General features: G+C 39.4%; 1 protein-coding gene across 7 annotated transcripts in view; it reads right to left on the bottom strand.

Moving 5' to 3' along the window:
- The window catches only part of Patj (PATJ crumbs cell polarity complex component), a 314,603-nt gene that overhangs the window by 273,229 nt on the left and 27,077 nt on the right, over positions 1–14,297 (bottom strand). For all 7 annotated transcript variants that reach the window (XM_075944778.1, XM_075944774.1, XM_075944777.1 and 4 more), the window contains exons 8-11: positions 7,377–7,595; positions 5,579–5,678; positions 1,940–2,031; positions 781–922 (exon numbers count right to left, since the gene is read on the bottom strand). In XM_075944778.1, coding sequence (XP_075800893.1) covers positions 781–922; positions 1,940–2,031; positions 5,579–5,678; positions 7,377–7,595 — 553 coding nt within the window. The remainder of the gene's footprint in view (positions 1–780; positions 923–1,939; positions 2,032–5,578; positions 5,679–7,376; positions 7,596–14,297) is intronic.

Here is a 14,297-nt window from a genome sequence, read left to right as displayed (position 1 = left end):
GCCGAGGGATCTGATGCCCTCTTCTGGCCTTCAGAGGCACCAGGCACACATGTAGTGTACAGAATGCTACAAACAAAAAAACTCATACAAATTAACAGAATATTTTTTAAATTATAAAATGACAATCAGAGCTCCTGAGGAATACAGACATGTACCATGAGAACTTTAGTAACATATCATAGTGTGATTGTATGCTAAAGACCCAAATACTGGCCAGCAAGAAGGCTCAGACAGTAAAGGCTCATGCTGCCAACACAGATGATCTTAGCTCAATCTCCAGAACCCATATGGTAGAGAGAGAAAACTGTCTCCTAAAAGATGTCCTCTGATATTCACAAATTATAGATTTTTACACAATGAAGACTTTCTATTTTCTAACCTTATCGACCAAAAAAATACCATTTAAAAAGATGTTCTTGAAAAAAATTTCTATTTTATCTTTTCACCATGCTTCAAATGACAAATCAAGAGAAAAATAGAGTAAAACACATCATAAAAACAATCTGGGATGTGAAGCTTGAGAAATATCAAGGTGTAAGCAAATGAAGGATCCTAGATCAAAACAGTGATTTCCGTCACCTTTCGAGGCAATCAGTGCTTGCATCCTGTCATTTGGGCTGGTGCACCCCAGCAGGTCAGGGAAAAGACTGCAAAGGAGACCAGCTGACTCATTTCCCCATCACGCCATTACATATTTCCTACTCAGTCTTCCAGACCACACCTTTGCCATTCTTCCAAACTCAGCTCCATGGAGAGGAGAAGGATGGGAGCAGGAATTACCTCTGTCTGAAGGCTGTTCAAATGGAGAATCTGATGAAGATGCTTTCCTGCGAACTAAGGTTAGGTGCACCACCTGCCCTGCATTTCGTAATACTTCAACAACATCCTGGTTGGCAAAACCCTGAATATTCACACCATCCACCTATGACATCAAGAGAAAGAAGAGAGTTTCAACCAAACCATCACCATTTTTGTTTTGAAAGAAGGTCTCACTATGTAGCAAAGAGAGACTAACTCAGTACACAGCCCAAGCTGGCCTCAGATTTAGTATTTCTCTTGCCTCAGCCTCTTGAGCGCTGGCTAGAGGTGTCTGAGTCATCATGCCCATAAACTATTCCCATTTTTAACTTTGGCAGTGCTGAATAAAATGGGGTAACTAATTTTTCTTCCCAAATACTTTATGCAGTATCAGTAAGTATTTTTGAATAAAAATATAAAATTAGTTTTGTTGACAAATTTACATGCAAATAAGAAAATAAATTCCAACACATACACACACACATATATTGTTTGTTTGTTTTTTGGGTTTTTGTTTTGTTTTGTTTTTCAAGACAGGTTTCTCTGTAGCTTTGGAGCCTTTCCTGGAACTTGCTCTGTAGAACAGGCTGGCCTTGAACTCAGAGATCCACATGTCTCTACCCATGAGGTCTATGTACCCAATGATACATACAGACTCTTAAAGAGTACTTTATAGAGAATATGGAAACACCTTTCAGTACATTTCTATGCATACATTTATTTAAGTGTGTAATTTTCCCCACCAATATGTTTAGTAGAATATTTCCTCTTTGACAGGAATAAATCATATTTAGAGTCTAAAATCATATAAGAGTCTGAATCAAATACGATTTCACTGCACTAGTAAAGCTAATTTTTTAATACCTTATAAGCTGGGTATGGTGGAGCACGTGTTTAATCCCAGCACTTGAGAGGCAGGTGGACCTCTAAATTCAAGGACAGCCAGGTCTACAAACTGAGCTCTAGGCTAGCCAAGGCTATATAGTGAGATCCTGTGCCAAAAAACAACAAACCTTAAAATTAAAATAAAACTAAAATTACAAAATTAAATTAAGCCACCTTCTTCTCTTGAATATGATAGAAAGACCAACTATCCTCCCTCCATCTTGATTCAAACGTACAAGAGAAAGTCATTACTTACAGCCACTATTTTGTCATTCACTTGAATTTGGCCATTGTGGTACGCAGCACTACCTGGTATTATACTTTTCACATAAATCCCTGAAGCTTCCCCTGAAAGTGCACAGACATACAGAAAAAAAGGAAGAAAGCTAAAATTAGGACCTGATTGCAAAATTCTTATCAAGAGGTTAATTAGCTCAAGAGGCTGACTAGAGACTGCGTAAATACTATTTTGAACACATGCAGGGAAATTGATGGATTATTTCAAACTGTCACCATCACAAGTGACCTGAATTCAAAATGATTTGACTGATGACTACCCTTCTGGAGAAATAATCAGTAATGGAACCTTGATGAATGCCTTTCTCTCTAAGCTGGGATTCTGGGGAGCTAGGACAAACCCTGGTCTATCTCTACTTGAACTGCTAACTCAGCGCAAGCTCTCATCATTTTTCACTAGCATCAAGACAAGAGTCACACATATCCCTCCTATATTTAAGTTGAGTGCTGATGTGTATCATCCAGATACAAAGAAAACCACATGTGGTCTTTTAAAAAAGCTAGCATGGGGCCAGCAAGATGGCCTGGCGCCCTGAGTTCAATCCTAGGAGCACACATAGAGCTGGAAACAATCAGCTTCACAAAGTGGCCCTGTGACCTTTACAGAAACCCCAGGACAGGCACACACATCCCTATACACATAGAATAATAATTTTAAAAAATAGAATGAGCTCAGCAGCACAAGATAATCCTCATACTATAAAATTAAATATTTAACAACAAACAGCTATAAAAATTATAAACATATAAAAAGTAACATTCCCAAGAGAAAGAACTACAAGGAAAATGGTTTAAGTATAAAACTGTATCTCTTAATGGTATTAGTAAGCTCCCACTGCTAGCATAATTATATAAACTTTACTGAAACATATCCCAGATCATCCGTATCAGTAAAAATAATTTATATTTCTGCAGATGGCCATGGGGGTATACAGCAGGTAACAACTAGCATTCAGCAGGTCGACCCACCAGACAAATGACTCTCTGTTGGGGAGCCACACAAGGAAAAGTCCATGGGTCACTGGCGGTGGAAACCAGTTGCTACCGTCTGTAATTTCTCTCATGTGCCACTTCATTTTTTTCCCTAAGAACTGCTATGGGTATATTGCCATTGCTTGTATGTTTATCTCGTGAAAATATTCCAGCTATTGGGCACTCATATAGCTGTGGATGGTCAGGAAGATGATTTCTACTTAATTCTGTAATTATGATGAATAGATATAACACTAGGATATTTTTCATTATTCAGACTGACACAGGAGAGTAATAGTTTTCTCAGTCACAAAGTCAAATAATTTTAGACTTCCAAACATATTCAAAACAATCGGTTGCCCCTGGAGACAAATACCTGGTTGCTCCTAAAGACAAATACACATGGACAAATTCCCAAGTCTTGTTTATTGCTGACTCAAGGTCAGGCTAGAAGCAACATTAGTAGACATATCTTTCTCAGCAACTGACTTTTTGCATGTAGTTCCAGCCTCAGTTTATGTTATGGGCTCAAGGTTCAGTCTGAGAACCTGAACTATTTAGGCTATGTGCATGGCTGGTCAATGTGGCATCCCAAGCCTAAGAGAAACTTGTGTGACTTATCTTGTTTTTTGAGAATGGGTCAGGCCCTGAAAATGTAACATATAATTGTCCATAGTTTGGCTGAGGCTAGGAGGCTGTGTGGAGCTCTGAAGAAGGTGATGGGAGAAAAGGGGTGGAGAGATGTGCAGGCTGTGCAGTTAGAGAGAAGCTTCTGAGCAGAGCAATAAGGAGGGATGCAGAGCTGATTCGGCTGCTGTGGAGAGCTATGTAGAGGAACAAGAGAGATGTTCAGAGGATTTTTTTTCAAAATGAAGTAAAAGAGAAAGTTACCATCAGAAAGTGTGAGTTTGCTTATTTCTTCACCTTAGACAGAAAAAGTCTAACCCTCAGATAGACAAGAACTTCTCCTAAGCCCTCACCATATCAGTGGATTTTTTTTTTTTTTGCATAGCATGGGTGCTGACTAGAGGCTGGCCTCAGCAGTTAGCCATATATTTCAATATCATCTTCCACATATTCCTTCTACAAGGCATGACACCCAGACTAACATTGCACCAAGTACCAATAGCTTTCCTGACTCTACAGGTTTCTTCTTCCCTATCTAATCCTCCTTCCCCATTGCCCAAATGCTTCTTTCTCAAGTCTCCTCTCAACTTCAGTCTTGCATCTGCCACGCTAGAACAGTGCTTGCCTCTTTACTAAAACATGTATTTCCAGTTATCTTTAAACATTTAAAGGGTTTTACACTTTAATTACATTCCCTGAATAGATTCTTTGGTTTGTTTTGGTTTCTAAGATTAAGTTTCTCTGTGTTGCCCAAGCTGGCCTTAAACTTGTGAGCTCAAACGACCCTTCCTACTCAGCTGCTGAAGTGACTAAGATTACAGGAGAATGCCACCATGCCTGCTCAAACCCCAGCACAAAAATCAAAGACCAAAAATAAATGGAATAAAGTGTTTTTTAAAGCTGTTGACATTTCAAATGTCTCCTTTTTTCTCATCCTCTTAAAACAACCCAAGCCCACACGTTTTGAGAGTAAATACGTAAAAAGATTCTTCTCTGTACTCAATAACACAAACATCAAATTTTCTCTCATTCATTAATTTTTCCTTAGACACTGAGGCATAAGTTTAGGAACTCAGTCACTACTCAACTTTAACAAGATAAAAAACAATGATAACAATTCAGTATGTTTTCTGCAACATTATTTTTTAAATACATACTTAGCTTTTAAAGGACTTATTTAAATTCTGAAGCTAAAAACTGTGGCATGTAGAAAAATCAGAAGTTTTGAAATTAGATATTTCATTAGGCTGAAATAGCACAAAGTGGTCTGACATGAATTTCATTCAGGCCTGTGAATACATTAGCACTCTTAATCTCTCCACCTGCTCCCATGCATGGTGACAATTTTTTTTAGGGAAATAACTTTCTACTTGCTATTTTTCAGAAAAACTAAAATATTTCATAGCTAAATTCTCATGTAACTGCCAACTATTTTTAAAGATTTATTTTTACTTAACTAGTAATTCTTCAATAACCAAGGGAAAACTAACAGTGAAAGCTACTGCTAACTTTCTGGTTACATTTGAGGAAAAAAAATTAGCCAGTTACTTGAATCATGTATTCTTGCAATGTACTCCCCATATACGAAAGAAAATAGTTCTAATGAAATACTTTTCTATCTTATTTTTTTCATGATTAAACACAAATATATTTTGGGTATTTACAATATACAATATATAGTAGTCAATTTACTTTATCCCAGACACATACTGTATATCTTAACAGTCACACAATATTCAAAACAGAACTAGAGAAAAGTGAAGTTCCAATGTTACAAAATAGACTATACATTAAATTCCTTTGTTACTAACTATAAAGCCAGCTGTTAAACTATTGAGGCAAAATGTGACTCACTGACAAGAAACTGCTTGCTATTCTAGATTCATAGTTTTATTGTTTGAGTTTTAAATTAAATTCTGTGGGTACTTAATTTTATTATCTAGACATCTTAACATCCTTTATAATTATCCAAAGTATGAAGTAGGAATGACTCATTTACCTGGATGAGCTGCTCCAACATAGCCAACAATTCTAATACCAAGACTCTGTCCATCTTTTTTAACAAGTTCAACATTGTAAGTTTCAAAAAGAGAACAGTCCTGCAGAGAAATAAAGCACCCATTGTTACATTTTAAGTTGTATAAATGTATACATACTCAATCTGTGTACCCAGTTTTTTCTGAGACCAACTGAATTTTAAGAGGGTCCCCATGATTTCTCATCCCTGAACCTGCCCCTGTAAAGGGAGATTACTCAAGTGGGCCTAATGTAATCAAAGAAGCCCCTTATAAGCAGAGTTTTCTCCTGCTGGTAAGAGAGGGCAAAGAAAAAGATTTGAAACATACAAGATCAACTAGTTGTTTGAAGGTGGAGGGGTCATACAAGAAAGATGGGAATAAGAGGACCATAGGGCTTGAAAGATGTTCTGGCTGGAGGGCAACAAAGAAAAGGCCCTCCGTCTTATCGCCAAGAATTGCATTCCTCCACCAACTTGAATGAGTTCATCAGCCCAGGATATCAAGAAGGGAGCTCAGATAAATACCTCCACTTACCCTTCTAAGAATCTAAGCAGAAAACCCAGCTAAGCCCACTCTGATTCTGACCTATAGAACTGAAACTAACCAAAGGTATTGTCCTCAGCTGCTAAATCTGTAACAACTTATAACGATAGAAAATTAATACACAGACATTTGGAAAAACCTGAAGCTGTATTTTCTGAAAGAATCACAAGCCTAACAAAAAATTTAGAAGCCAAGGGGAAACTAGTTATTTTATATATATAAAAAACTGGCTCTAAAACTTTAATACTTATCATCTAAAAGGGATAAGGTATCCTAAACACCAGCACTGTTTTCAAGCCCAAACATCAGCATCAGAAACTAACCACACACATCAGAGAGCCTTGTGGACTGGATAAAAAGACTTCAGTGAGCATGAGCAAAGATGGGAACTGAAATCAATTAGCACCGCAACCTGGTGAAACTAAACAAAGTGCTAACATCATAGATACAAAATCCTGTTCACTGGGCGGTGGTGGTGCACACCTTTAATCACAGCACTGAGGGGCAGAGGCAGGCAGATCTCAGTGAGTTTGAGGCCAGCCTGATCTAAAAAGTAAGTTCCAGGACAGCCAAGACTGTTACAAAGAGAAACCCTGTCTTGAAAAACAAAAATCAAAAAACAAAATTCCTTTTCTTTAGTTCCCAGGAAATGATTCTCTGAAGATAAGTGCTAGCCTTCTGCTTGTTCTAACAGAGTCTCCTTCTCTTCCCGTCTCTTCATGCTTTTATTCATGGGGAGGAGAAACTGGGAGACAGTTCAGTCAGCAAGGCACTTGCTGTATAAATGTGAGGAACAAAGTTCAGAACCCTAGCAGCAGATGTTAAAAGCCAGGCATAGTTGCATATACCAACCAGTATTCTCAATACTGGGGAGACAGACAGGATTCAGGGGCTTGCTGGCCATCCAGTTTGGTTGAAATGACAAGCTCAACTTTGTGAGAAGACTCTGTCTCAAAAGTTAGGTAGAGAGTAATAGTGGAATACAATGATTTCTGGCTTCAAGGCAAATATGTGTGCATGTACTTGCACACATGCACATATGCATGTACACACCACACCAAAAAGAGGAAGAGAGAGAAACAGACATGTCTAATATTCATCATGAGTTTTCTCTGCTTCAAATATGAACACTGAAGTGTGACTTATACTACTATGGTCATCCAGCTGAGAGAATTTCTCATCTTGCATTGAATCACAGGTAGCATTTGATATAAGAAGAATGGTTTTTATACTCACAGAACCAAGGGTCCTGTTGGCTATAGTAGGCAGGGCAACAGGTAAGGATACAGGTGTAGGAGGTGTCACTGCAATTTGACCAACAGGGTCTCTGGCCACCAGCATCCTCACTGAATTCCCACAGTTCCTTAGCACCTGAGCAACTTGTTCACTGGTCATCCCTTGCACATTTGTACCACCAATCTTCAAGATGTGGTCCCCTGTCTGTAGTCTCCCATCCTTTGGTGCAAGAAAGAAAAACAAGTTATTCAGAGAAATCTAGGATTTAGCTTAATTGCTTAATAAAAATACATCAGACTTTCATTTCTGGCAAAAAGACTGACGAAGCCACTTCAAATGCTGGACAAACCATTTCTAATGATCTACTCAGCTGACAAAAGATAAAGCAATTACTTGTAGAACACAAAGATGGAAGGGTCCAAAATGAAATGAGTAATCAGACCTCTAGAATGGGTCTCTGCTGGAGGGTTTTTAATGTACATCTAATAGCTTAGAGCCAGAATATAATGACCACTTAGGTAAGAAAGAAATCAAAAGCTTAGGATGTCCACGACAGTCAGACATTCTGCAGGATACAGAAGAAAGTGACAGACAAACTTCCAATAGAGCTGAAACAGTCTTCCAAATTTCCTGCTTCATGGAAAAGTCTGCTGGATATTATGGGCCTGTAGGCGGAAGATGGATGCCCCAACATTACAGAAGAACTTTGGGTGACTGTCCAGGCAGCAAGATGTCTCTGTCAATTCTAAAGTTTTGGGAGTTGCTTACAATATACTTCCTGTTAACTTAGGTAACATTATATCCTTCTGGGGTCTTTGATGGAGTTGAAAAATAAATAGTTATAACAAAAATTTTCCTTAGTTATGATAAAAAATAAAGTAGACATAAATATTTTAACTGTAATTCTTGCTTAATACCTGTTTTGTTATATGTAATTTTACTATGTTAAAGTTAAAACCTTCCTTTTTATTTAAACAGAAAAGGGGAGATAATGTGGGATTCCCTTCTGTATGCTATGAATATGCTTTATTACCATTGGTTATTAAAGAAGCTGTTTTGGCCAGTGGCTTAGTAGAGTAAAACCAGGTGGAAAATCTGAACAGAGATATAGAGAGAATGTAGGCGGAGCCAGGGAGACGCCATGCAGCTGCTGAAGGAGAAAGACACCAGCCACCAGCCAGAAACTGGTAGGCCACAGCCTCGTGGCGATACACAAAATAATAGAAATGAGTTAACTTAGGATGTAAGGGTTAGCTAGAAATATGCCTAAGCTATTGGCCAAACAGTGTTGTAATTAATATAGTTTCTATGTTATTATTGGGGTATGGGCAGCCAGGAAACGAACAAGCAGTCTCTACCTACAGAGGACGGGAATAAAAACTAGCTGCCTTTCTACTTTAATAATGGTGATATTCTGTTTCTACCCACATAATACTCAGCTAAAATAAATACCTACTTAAGGGGTATCCAGGGGCCTATAAGATGCGGCACAAGCCTTGGCAATCTGAGTTTGCTACCTGGGACCCACATAGTAAACTGGATATGGTGCCCTATACTCATAATTCCAGCACTCCTTAGAGTGAAAGCTTTCTCTCTCTCTCTCTCTCTCTCTCTCTCTCTCTCTCTCTCTCTCTCTCACACACACACACACACACACACACACACACACACACACACAAACACAAACACTAAAAATTTTCAAAGTTGCTGGGTGGTGGTGGCACACACCTTTAATCCCAGCACTTGGGAGGCAAAGGCAGGCGGATCTCAGTTTGAGGCCAGCCTGATCTACAGAGTGAGTTCTAGGATGGTCAGGACTGTTTCACAGAGAAACCCTGTCTTGAAAAAACAAAGAAACAAAAATTTCAAAGTAACAAAAATTTTAAAATAATGAGAGCTTCAGGAGCCCTGATGAAAATGGGCAAAGCTGCCTCGGAGTTGGACCATCAGGAACAGAACTGGGGCCTGGTCAAATAATAAAGAATATTATCTGGGCAAACAAAGAACATGACACCATCAAGTATATATTTAGTCACTTCCCAGAAACTATTTTTTCCCTATTTTACTTCAACTCTTAATTTAAAATCATGTAGATAATTTGCATCTGTCACAGAGAGTCAAACATTTTCTTCTTACAGAAAAACAGGTGTTCTAAGGAATTAGTAAGTGCAAAAATAGCCGTCAGATTGATATGAACGATGCCAAAATGGCAGCTGCTTTATCTTATCCAGCAGCCCCAAACCTGTATTTCACTGATAGTCTCACCATTCTCTGTCCATAAAGTACCTATGGATCACCTCGTTCTTTAAGTCACAAATCAATGAAAGTCGATCAAGAGTTGTGCAACGCCTGAGCACACAATATGCTGTGCTGTAGCCAGCAAAGTCTTGACGTTGAGATCCTCCTGCCTCAGCCACTGAGTAGTTGCACTTCAAGAACAAAAACAAAACAACTAACTTTTGAAAACACTTCAATGCCTTTGCAAAAGTAAAATAAAATGATCTAAAGAAGGATGGCATGGTAGAGTTTGAAACCTCCCTAGTCTACAGAGTGAATTCCAAGACAGTCAGGACTAATCAGAGAAACCCTGCTTCAAAAGAAAAAATAAATAAATAAAAAATAAAGAACCCCCCCCCAAAAAAAAAACCCAACAAAACAAATGGCCGTGGCACTGTGGTAGCCCACGTGTGACTCAGTTTCCATCTGGAGTCAATTCTGACTTAAAAAGTCATTTGAGCTCAAGCTCGCCTGCTCTTCTTGCTCCAGTATCCTTGAGGGTTGTGAGAAAGTTTTGATTAAGCCCATGGAAAAAAGCATTTTGCCCATGAAAAAAAGAACACACTATCTAGCAGAAAGAATATTGCTGACACCAAACCTTAGGAACATCGAGATAGAAAGTTAAAACTGCTTGCAAGCAGCAGGTGCATGACAGACAGGAGTCTGCTTCCTCAAGGACAGGAATGACCTGTGGTTAGATACTGACTGTGCTGTGTTTTGTTCTGCTTTTGTACATAAGCAGGCTCTGAAACAAACTCTGGGCTGTGCAGCACAAACTGGCAGTCTCCTGAATCTACCCCGTGTTTCCTATCTGCATTTCTTTCAGTCTGACATTTCCTTAATCCTCATGCCTCTACCCAAATATCCCCAGCTGATTTTGTTGGAGCAAGCTTCAACAGGGCAGTGATGGCACAACACCTTTAATCCCAGCACTCAGGAGGCAGAGGCAGGCAAATCTCTGAGGCCAGCCTGCTCTAGAGAATGAGTTCCAGGAGGGCCAGGGTTACAGAAAAGCCCTGTCTCGAAAAAAAAAAAAGCAGGGCTGGAGAGATGGCTCAGTGGTTAAGAGCATTGCCTGCTCTTCCAAAGGTCCTGAGTTCAAGTCCCAGCAACCACATGGTGGCTCACAACCATCTGTAATGAGGTCTGGCGCCCTCTTCTGGCCTGCAGGCATACAAGCAGACAGAATACTGTATACATAATAAATAAAAAATATTTAAAAAAGAAAAAAAAAAGCAAAAAAGCAAACAAAAGAAGTCCTTTAAAGATGTGTTTGATGCTGTGAATACTGGAGAATATCTGAGAATTACTGACAGACAGACCTTTTCTCTCTCTCAACCCAAATTTATATATTTCCCTATCCATACATTAACTGACATGTAAACCAGACATTATGACTTACATCTATAATACCAGAACTCAGAATGCTGAGACAAAAACTTTACCCTGGATCTAAAGCTAGTCTAGCCTATAAAGTACAGTTCATAGCCAACCTAGGCTACAGAGTGACATCATGTCTTTACAAGAAAAATTAAGTAAGTTAAAAGATAAATTGATTTTTATCAAACTTTGAAAAAAATATACATGGGCTGAAAAGATGACTCATACCCACATGGTGGCTCACAGCATTCAGGAACTCCAATTCCAGAGGATCGGATACCTTCTTTTGGCCTCTGTTGGGTACTGCATGTATAAGGTGCACACACATACAGCACCAAAACACACAAAATAAAAATAAATCTTTAAATTTTCTATTTTACTTACTTTCTACATAAACAGCAGCTGGACAAGAAAGAGCTTTAAAGTCTGATAAACCCAAGTTGGTCTGATGTTCATCATACCTAGCTCTTAGATCCCTCTTATGCAAAAGCGAAAATAAATTTCTGTCTTGAGGAATTCTGAGCATTAAATTTAGTATCATACGTACAAGGCTCCCTGGCAGGAATTACGTACTGTGCCTACAGTCTCCATATAAAGAATACGGTCGGTCTCCTTGGATGACACTTCCTCTGAGCAAACAGATTGACACATCCTCAACAGTGTGCCTAAGTGACCAGCATTCTGAGCTCTGAGATGCTATCAGCTTCCACAGGATATGCATTTTAAATGTGTTGTCCTCAAGGTAGTCTCAGATATATCAGAAGCAGTTTGACCAGAATAGCAGATCCATGATTCAAGGTTTTATTTGTCTGATTTCATCTTACTATTCTTATAGATTTATTCATTCTCTCTCTCTCTCTCTCTCTCTCTCTCTCTCTCTCTCTCTCTCTCTCTGTGTGTGTGTGTGTGTGTGTGTGTGTGTGTGTGTGTGTGTGTATGAAAGAGAGAGAGAGAGAGAGAGAGAGAATGCAAATAGGCATGTGTGTGTCTGTGTGCCCAAGGAGGCTAGAAAGGGTTACCTAATCCCTTGGAGCTGGAGCTACAGGCATGTGTAAGCTGTCCAATGTGGGTGCAAGGATCTGAAGTCTGGTCCTCATGAGTGAGCAGTAAGTGCTATGCCATCTCTCCAGTATAGTTCCACCCAGTTTTTGAGTTACTTTGCAACTCTCTTCCCTTTCAGAGAGGATCTCTGGGATGGCTCATCTTCCTTGCCAATTTGACTTAATTTGGAATTACCTAGGAGACATAGTTCTGGGAATGTCTGTGAGGGTGTTTCCAGAGAGATATAAGGAAGAGCCGCTGGACGTAAATGGCACTATCCCATAGCCAGGGTCCTGCACTGAATAACCTGGAGAAAGTCAGCTGAGCACCAGCATTCCCTGCTCTTTGCTTTCTAGTCTATCCAGATAGAAGGAGTCCTAGCTAAATGTTCACAGCACCATGAACTCTGCCATGCCTTCTTCCATCATGATGGTATTTGTTGATAACAATGAGAAAAGTAGCTAATGCACTCGCTTAGGATGTAGGCGTGCTGAGAGAACACATTCAAGACTACATAATAAGACTGGGTGCTAGGGTGCTACAGGATGGTTACACCAAGAGGAATTGGAAGATTTTATCTGGCATTAGCAGGAATAAGAGGAGTAGCTCTGTCACTCTCTAGCTGTACAACCTTGGACAATTTCTTAAAGTTTCCATACCTATGGTTTGGAAATAAAACTTAAGACTGTTTTGAGGATTACATTAAAATGATGTATATTAGGCAGATGACAATATTTGGCACAAGCGCCTGCTTCGCCATTACAAATCTGTGATGGACAGGCCCCCTAGCCCCTCCTAGATGATCTGAAACAGTGACGATCCCTTCCAGGAAAGGGTGAGAATCAGACTTGGGCTTTTCCCAACAGTGCCTCAATGGGATTAATCTGGGAAACTGCACATCACGGTGTCCTTGTGAAAACTCATAACACACATTAGTATATTAAAAAGCTCAGAAAATTCTTACAGTAAAGGAACTTATTTGATTTCACTTAAATTTATTTGGTTCTTTGTTTTTCAAAATTACTGCTGCACTTTGCAATGTCATTCCATCTAGCAAAGCCTACCAAAATTTCTAGGGTGAAGGGGACGGGGAGAGAGAGACAAAAGAATCTTCTATAATGTCTTATTCCTTTTAGGTTAAAAAAATAAACAATTTTAAAATTTATTTTATTTCGCAGAATGGAAAATGGCTCAACAGTTGAGGATGCTTGTTGCACATTCCTGAGGACTGGAGTTCAAACCTCAGCACCCATGTAATATAGCCCAGTATCCTTCCAATGCCTGTTACCCCAACTTCTGGGACCCACACCCTCTTCTGTCTTCCATGCTCAGACTCTAACATACAGTGTGCTACACACACACACACACACACACACACACACAAAATATTTGTTTAATATTTTCTGTTTTATGTGTAGGAGTGTTTTGCCTACATGTATGTATGTGCACCACATGCTTGCCTCGTGTCTCCACATGTCAGAAGAGGGTATTGGATCCCAGCGCTCTCGAAAACTGAGCCATTTTCCCACCATCCACTATAGGTATGGTTTAAAAACACACACACAATGATCATTCCCATTCTAGTCACACACGTGTGTTGTGTGTGGCATATTACGTGTATGGTATGTATATGTATACTCAGGTGCATACATCTTTGCATGTGTGTGGGGAGCTGAGGAGCTCTTGGGTATCCTGCTCTGTCTCTCTTTATCTTCTTACCCTGAGACACAACCCCTCACTGAACGTGGAGATAGTCTGTCAGGCAGCAAGCCCTGCAGCCTCTCATCTCCTTCCCCATAGCACAGTGTCAGGCAAAGAAAGCCACACCCACCTGGCTTTTTACATGGGTTCTGGGGATTTGAACTCATGTCCTCTTGTTTGCAGAGAAAGCATTCTTACCTACTAGGCCACCTCTCTAGTCCTCAAATCACATTTATATTCAAAAGAAATTTTAAAGTCAGGGAGGAAGTACAAAAAGCTTAAGATGAGGGAAATAATCACTATCTTTCTGTTGGTTTTCTCAAATTCTTGAACAATATATATTTTAAATAAGTTTTTTTAGATTTATTTTACTTTAAGTGTATGAGTGTTTTGCCTGCATGTATGTATGTGCAATACATGTGCTTGCGGAGTCAGAAGAGGGTGTTGAATTCCCTGGAACTGAAGTTATAGATGGTTATGAACCACCATGTGAATGCTGGGAGCTCAACTCAGGTTCTCTAC

Source organism: Microtus pennsylvanicus, chromosome 13 (genome assembly GCF_037038515.1).
Source record: "Microtus pennsylvanicus isolate mMicPen1 chromosome 13, mMicPen1.hap1, whole genome shotgun sequence".
Classification (NCBI taxonomy): domain Eukaryota; kingdom Metazoa; phylum Chordata; class Mammalia; order Rodentia; family Cricetidae; genus Microtus; species Microtus pennsylvanicus.
Note: the sequence above shows the minus strand (reverse complement) of the source record. Positions and strands in the feature narration are given on the sequence as shown.